Source organism: Cyprinodon variegatus, unplaced genomic scaffold (genome assembly GCF_000732505.1).
Source record: "Cyprinodon variegatus isolate N-32 unplaced genomic scaffold, C_variegatus-1.0 Scaffold544, whole genome shotgun sequence".
Taxonomy (NCBI): Eukaryota; Metazoa; Chordata; class Actinopteri; order Cyprinodontiformes; family Cyprinodontidae; genus Cyprinodon; species Cyprinodon variegatus.
The window spans coordinates 145,242-152,946 of record NW_015150997.1 but is presented as its reverse complement, the minus strand read 5'-3'; the positions used below and the strand labels follow the sequence as shown (position 1 = coordinate 152,946).

General features: G+C 37.9%; 1 protein-coding gene across 2 annotated transcripts in view; it reads left to right on the top strand.

Moving 5' to 3' along the window:
- The window catches only part of lnp1 (leukemia NUP98 fusion partner 1), a 13,270-nt gene extending 6,386 nt beyond the window's left edge, over positions 1-6,884 (top strand). Inside the window, exons 2-4 of one of the 2 annotated variants that reach the window (XM_015391486.1) lie at positions 1,067-1,294; positions 3,780-3,878; positions 6,611-6,884. In XM_015391486.1, the coding sequence (XP_015246972.1) occupies positions 1,067-1,294; positions 3,780-3,878; positions 6,611-6,718 (435 nt within the window). In that variant the 3' untranslated portion in view covers positions 6,719-6,884. Of the gene's footprint in view, positions 1-1,066; positions 1,295-3,779; positions 3,879-4,145; positions 4,324-6,610 lie in introns of those variants that run through there. The other variant, XM_015391485.1, reaches the window with a different exon arrangement.
- The last annotated feature ends 821 nt before the right edge of the window (positions 6,885-7,705 follow it).

Below are 7,705 nucleotides of genomic sequence, written 5' to 3'. Positions count from 1 at the left end.
GGCTCTTCACAACCACTATTGAGCATTTTCCCTTTGGATAATGCCCTCAACTTCAGGTGCTTGGTTCCAGGTACTTAGAGATTCATTTCCATACAGAAAGCCCATATTCTTATTTTCAGCTACCACAGTAAACATGTCAGCTTAAATAATACTACATATACTTCAGCGATAGAATCAAGGTGCTACTTTATTGTGTCTCTTATACTATATCCGTTGGTTGTGCTTTTCTTTTTTACATCTCTTTGCAGATGATCAAGCAGACTGAAGATTTTTTATCATTGTCTCCCTTTTATCTCCTCTTTCTTTCATCCTTTCTCCTTTTTTCCTGTTTTTCCTTTCCTGTTCTACTTTCCCATTGCAGTGTCCATATATTCTGTAAAACTCCCTGCATGAATTATAATAAAGCTATTGATACTTATAAATCAAGCGGAACTCTTTGGCGTTAGCCATACTGTTCCACTTGTGAAAGATAAATCTGTTGGTCCCTTTTTTGGTATCAAGACAATTATTTTTATTGCCACATTGCCAGACAGGACACTGTTAAAAAAAAAAAAAAAAAAACAAAAAAAAAAAACGTAATTTTATTTAAACTTAAGTATAATGTAGAATCTGCAATGTTTTAACTGTAACTCAAGCAAACAAGTTTAATAGGTTCTTTCACTTTTTTTTTGCACACCTATTTGTACTTTGACTAAGCTAAAGATTTTGAATACTTTTGTCACCTCTGTATTTAAATGTATTACAGAATTCCTGCTCTTACATAACATAGTAGAAAAAGACTGGTGCTGTTAAATGCTTATGATGTAAGACAAACATTCTCAGACAGAAGATTCCCCTTACATCACTTTAAGAAGTACTTTCTTTTTCAGATTACAGCTAATGAAATTAATTGGCCAAACTGAGTCAAGAGGTAAGCTATATTTAGTTGGTGTTACCTAAGGACGCAGGTTGTAGTGTGATTATCCCCTTTATTCCGTTCCACCTTCTCATTGCTCTCTGCATTTGCAGTAGAAAGAATAAAAACCCTACAATGACTCCAATTATCTTGTTTCTCTGCTATGTACAGACACAGTTAGATGCCATGAAGCTGAACAGGATCCACACAGCGTCCAAGGCGGCCATTCCTAAAAGGAGGGAGGAGAAGGGGGAGGTAAGGCCCCATCAGAGGGTACATAGGATCTCCTCGGATGAAAGCAACACGGCTATCCCAGAGAGCCGCATCACACCCATTCCAGAGATCACAGAGTCCTTCCAGAGAAGGCTGTGCCTCAATGAAAAGAGAACCATGTCACTGGTGAGTTTTTTTTACCACTTAGTTTGGATTTTTTTATAGAACATTATTCAACTTCTTGCTTAGTTGCTTTAGGTAAAGCCTGTCGGGATTAAGGAAAACTTAGACGGCATTAAGGTGGGATGCCTGAGATGTTCACACAGCCAAACAGACATGTAAAATCTGTATGACATAACAGAGAAGTTTCCGTCTGTAGAGCTTTTAGACAAAAGTGGCAAAATCTTTCAGCATTATGTTTTAAATACCATTTGAAAAAATTTGGATGCTGCTAAAAATGCTAAAAGCCAAATAATTCATTCATCAACTGTATTCTGCATTATATTATTTTATTTAAACATGTCAAACCAATATGAGGTTTCATTCATCAACCCTTTAAAGTTCACTGATTTGTGAAAAAAAAGTTAAGCTGAGGTCAAAAGGAGGAAAAATATCACAACTAGAGGTTTAATTTGAAGACACTGCTGTGATTATGATGGCAAATGTAATAAAAACATAAATGTGCAAACCCATTTAGTCCCATAGGGCCCTGGGTACATGTTGTAATGCTTGTACGAAGTCCCTTCAGAGGTGTTGTGTCTCATCCTGTGTGGGGAAAGTGGTCTGAGCTGATCCTCCACATGTTGGTGGAGGTCAGAACTCTTGGCTATCCATAGACTTTTATTGGGTTGTCTGGTTGGAAGACTGTTCCAGAGTGTTTTTTCTAGAAGATGGTAGCACAGAACAGATCTGCGACATCAGTCCCCTCTTAACCTCATACCTAGTGTTATTTCACACTATAGGGCTAAAAGTAATTTCCCTGTGTCACTTCACATTGACGGCAGGACTCGATTCCACCCTTTGCTCCCACCATATGGTATAAAAGGACACAATTTGTTGGTCCAATTGTGGTTATTTGATGTTTTGGTTCCTTAATAGTGCCACCTACTGGACTGAGGGCATAGTGCAGCTTTCTTTGCGATTCCCCTATACGACGTTAGGTGGATTTCAATGTTTGGTCAGTGGTCAGTACAATACCTTTGAAGGCATTGCAAATAGACATATAGTTTTTGGAGAATAATACACAACTTTCAAAAAGATTTACTGTTAAAAACATGAAAAAGGAAGATGGGCTTTTGTGTTTAGCTACTTTACTCCAATACTTCCCAAGATATACTCTGCAACCAGTTCTCAGAATTGACCTTATCATGTGTAATTTCATTTCAGAACAAATCTTAAACAATATTAATGAACAAACATCTTTATGACATAGAAATACAGTAGAGTAGAAAAATCCGGTAAAAAGTTATAAACATTTGAGCTTCTTTTTGAGCTATCATTCCAGCAAAGCACAGCTGCAAACATAATAAGAAATGGCAATCTACCTTACCCAGACCTATAAAGAAAGGAGAGAATAGGTTTGTGATCTGGACATCAATGTAACACTGAAGGATAAATATAGATTCCTTATAAAAGAGGAAATATTGTAGTAAACTCAATACGCCTGGATTTTGTGGAAGAGTTGCAAGAGAAAGCATTTATCAGTTGTTTTTGCCCTAAAAATCTCTATACATGGGGTATCAGCTGTCGTGTTTTTCTTAAGCATGGACATGGAAGCTGGTCAGAGTTATTTGGAGGATTGAGGGAGCCTATTATATGATATTTAGAGAAGTAAACCTTTTAGAGTCTGCTGAGTGCTTGAAACGGGGGCAGAGGTTCACCTTATAGCAATACAACAACCCAAAACCTAAAGGAAGGGTTATAATGGAATGGTTTCCAATAGATACAGTATAATGAAAATCAGTCAAATCCTAACTGCAGATTTGCGGAGGAACAACTGATCCTCACAGATATTTATGTGAGTTCATTTTGATCCATTATGTTGAAAGCTGAGAGAGATATCCCCCTAAAGAAAACCCCTTATTTTCCCTCTAAAGTCTCTGACTGTTTAATATTATTCTATCAGATAAAACCCAAAGCAAGTACAGATACTTTTTTGCAAAGTGTCAAAATGTAAAACTTCTAAGAGTCATGAATTTCTTACCCTCTCTTGTGCACTAAAATGCAGCCTTTCCTTGCAGATTGAATGCCTTACATATCTCATTATAGTTTGCCCGTACATCAGTAACATCCTCCTTGTATTTGCTTAATGATGCTGAAGTTTGCTGTAAGAATTTTAAAATATTGGGCTCGGAGGACTGAGAAATCCATTATATAATCGGTTAACAGTTTAAAGCCACTGTATTTAGTATTATGAGGTACACATGGTACAGCTCATAAGCTAATATAGATTATTTATATATAAATTATCTATATGTAAGGGTTTTGGAGTCACATTGAGGCTATGTATTTTAATAAGAAAAGATCATGTAAAACGATCCAAAAGAAAACACAACAGAACAGCAACATTCTAACTGAATGATTGACTAATTTGACAGCTTTATGACAGAGAGAGAAACAAAATAATGTTGATATTGAGACTTAAAATCGTCTTTTTCTCCACGTTTTGTAGAGCGATAAAGACAAGGTGTTCCTGAATTGTCATGAAGATCTGTGTAAAAGTGGAGAGAGACTTCAAGAACTACAGTGCACACATCGCTTCCACAAAGAGGTAGGAAGCTCATTTGGTTTAGATCTTTAGTGCATGCTTCCTGCCTGTGGTTCATTCACATTACATTCCCAGCATGCCAGAAATCAGATCTATGGTACAAGGAGTCATCTAATTCCCGCACATGCATGATGGGGCCTGGTATGAAAACAACAATCCTGTATCAAAGAACAAAGACCTGCAATGACTAGAAATGCATGGAGAGTCTTCACAATCTGTTGACCCTCAACCTCAGCTAAATCTGATGCCTCCTTTTGGTTGGTGCCTAAGGAAACCCGGATGTTAGAGCAGAGTGTGCCACGCAGAAGAAGCGACACCGCAGCTTGTATGTTCAGGAGGCTCTCGGATGAGCGACGAAACTCTGCAGATGGATCCATTTTCCCAACAAGGGATCTGCACACCCCACAGCGTCAGCTTTCCTTGCGAAGACATCGCTGAGACCTCTCAGTACAAGGGTGCCATCTTTAAACAAACTATTTTAAATGTTTTCTCCGAACATCAAGATTCCTCCTTTGTCATAAACAACAGTGTGGTTTCCTGAAAACTGCCCTGTAAGTTCTCTTGGTTTGCTCAGATTTTGGTGTTTTGCTCCCCATAGTGAAAGACTAAAAAGATAGAAGTTTAAATATTTGAACTTTTCACAAAGGGTTTTTAATGATCAGAATATGACCTAGTTTTTATTCACTTCAGTTTATTTGTATCGGGTCATTTCAGGACACATGTAATCTCAATGCACTTTATAGAGACAATTCAACCAGACCATACGGTCAAACTGATTTGAAGTTTTATATCTAATAAAAACCATTTGATTGCATTAACTCATTGACTCAAAGGCAATCCCTCAAGCCAAGCATGCTTGTAGCGACAGTAGAGAGGAAAAACTCCCTTTTAACAGGAAGAAACCTCCAGCAAAACCAGACTCACTGTGAGCGGCAATCTGCTGAGGCTGACTGGGGTTTAAAGAGACAGAAGCAGAGATACAGAAAGAAGCAGAGATATAAAAGGCAACTGTCAACCAGCTCCACAGGCGGCCCCGTCCAGCCAGCTCCAATTTCAGAGGATGAAAGGGAGCACATCGAGCGAGTCATAATCAGAGAAACAGGACTACACTGTATAACAGGCTGATCTCGGACATGTATAAACAAAGGTGTTGATGGCAGCAGCACAGCTGATGTTTCTCTCCAGGATGGAGTCACAGCCAAACAGGAACAGACCAGATGAAGCTACTATGAGAAATAGCAGAGAGAGCAGAACGTTAGAGGTTGAACTAACAAATGCAGAGTGGGAGAATAGAGATAGAATGATGAAATGGGGGTCCCTATGTCCTCCAGAAGTCTAAGCCTATAGCAGCATAACTATAGAGATAGCTCAGGATAACCTGAGCCACTCTAACTATAAGCTTTATCAAAAAGGAAAGTTTTAAGCCTACCCTTAAAAGTAGACAAGGTGTCTGCCTCACGGACTAAAATTGGTAAAAGATAACTGATAACTGCCTCCCATTCTATTTTTAGAAATTCTAGAAACCACTAGTAAACCTGCAGATTGAGAGCGAAGTGCTCTGTTAGGAACATAAGGAACAATCAGATCTCTGATATAAGATGGAGCTTGGCCATTTAAGGCTTTATATGTGAGAAGGAGGATTTTAAATTCTATTCTGGATTTAACAGGAAGCCAAAGAAGAGAAGTCAGGATAGGAGAGATATGATCTTTCTTTTTAATTTTCATCAGAACTGTGGCTGCAGCTTTTAACTACAGTTTGTGGACTTCCTGATTGTAAAGAAATACAATCACAATTCGCAGATGAAAGAAGGAAATTCTAGAAACCTCATGTGGGATTTAAATGACAGGTCCTGATCAAAAATAACACAGAGGTTTTTTACTTTATTATCTGAGATAAATTTAATCCCATCCAAACAATGTAACTGACTAATCAGATACTTTGTCAGACTCTGGTCCAAAGACTATAACTTCTTTTATGACTGTATGTAATTAAATAAGGTAATTCCTGGATATCTAAGTGATATTTATCAACATTAAGCTTCTAGAATTCTTTGCAAAAGTATGCATACTGTCTAATCCTAACATTTTGTCATGTTACACCAAATTATAAATATTTTGAAGGGGAACTGTGTTACAGACCAACACAAATTCTTTAAAACATAATAAACATTTGAAAGCGAAGATGTTTTTTTTTTTTCAATTTTTTTCGTACAGGCAAGATTTGTGGTGTGAACAACTTATCGCTCCAGCATATTCCCCCACCTGAGCGTTACCCTCTGTAGCTCTCCCAAAGTTACTCTGAAACAGTTCCCATAGTGTTGTATACTTTTGCAAGCTCCAATATGTGGTGTAAAATTTGTCTGTCAACTTTAACTATAAAGAAATGTATAAAGTAGATAAAGTATTGGGTTATGTGTTTATATTTGTCTAGATCAATATATAAAGGTTCTTGTACAATGCAACTTTTTAAAAGCTGACCTTGTTTTATTATAGCCCAGGTGTTAAGATTAACCTAACCCTAACCCTACCATCAATGGTATCATGTGTTTGAATTTCTCACTTTGAATTATATCAGTTTTTAAGCACTAAAAATGAGGACCAAAACATGCAGTAATGTCACTTACACTCAGGTTCCTTCCTGATTGTGCAGAACAACCTTTAGAACACATCGTTGTTAGGGTGGAGGTAAGAGTAATTTAAATGTGGCTGACTGTCTGTTTTGGGATGTATTTCAGTGCATGGAGCAGTGGCTGTGGATGAGACAGACATGCCCAACATGCCGTGTCCACATCTCGGTGATGAGGCCTCTCTACTGTACTTCGTCTCGTACCACTGTCCCATGAGGATGTAATGCCTGCATCTTACCTCCAGCACATTGCAATTACCCCTTCCAGTGCATGACAACCCTGTTCTAGACCTTCTTCATGTCTTAGAACAACAAGGACCTTCCAGGAGAAATACAGACAGACTTTATCACATACAACCAATTACTGAGCTCTGAGAAGACAATGACAAACTGCTCGATTTGATTCGGGTTTGAGCGTTGACCTTCACATAATAACTAAAGGAAACGCCCAGGGAACTCAGCTCCAGACAACAGGCAGTGTTGTATTTAAACAAACTTCTAAAGGAATGCCAATTCGCTAAGGCTTCACCTCAACGTACATCTCTAAAAACAGAGGACTGAGTCGGAAACATTTTAATTTGGATGTGTTAATAATGCAGCTTAACTCAACAATGTTGCATAATAAATTCAAAACAGCTGATTTTATTCTATTGTTGTTCATTGTTACCCACGGACAAATTAAAAAGGCCTTAACACTTGACAATCAGTTCAATTAGATCCGTAAAACCCTAAATTAATATTCCATTATTTCCCATCATAAGAACATACATTTCACCAATATATTCCAAAAACATCCCTTAGAGATAAAAAAAGGGTTTTTTTTTTTATTAATTAATTTATTTTTTGCATTAGACACAAGAAGGGGCTTTCAAATACTTTTCAAATCTAATTTCCAATCTACACTGCCTCCCTTCCTTAGCTGTAAAGCCAGCTGGAACAGCAGAGGAGCGTTGGGTGTGTCCAACCTGCACCGGCTTGCCGCAGGTCAGAGTAGCTAGTGGGACTAAGAAAATAAATGATGGGCATCGCCAACTTTCTAAGCAGTTTCTTAACATGTAGAGCTACGTCTGCCATCATCTCTAAGCTTTTAAAGACAACTGTGTGCCCTTCACTGCTTAATGCAATGTTTACTGTGTGTGCAGTAAAAGTAAACGTTAGCGTATATCGTGCATCTATTTTAAGCATGTGCAATTATAGGCTGCTA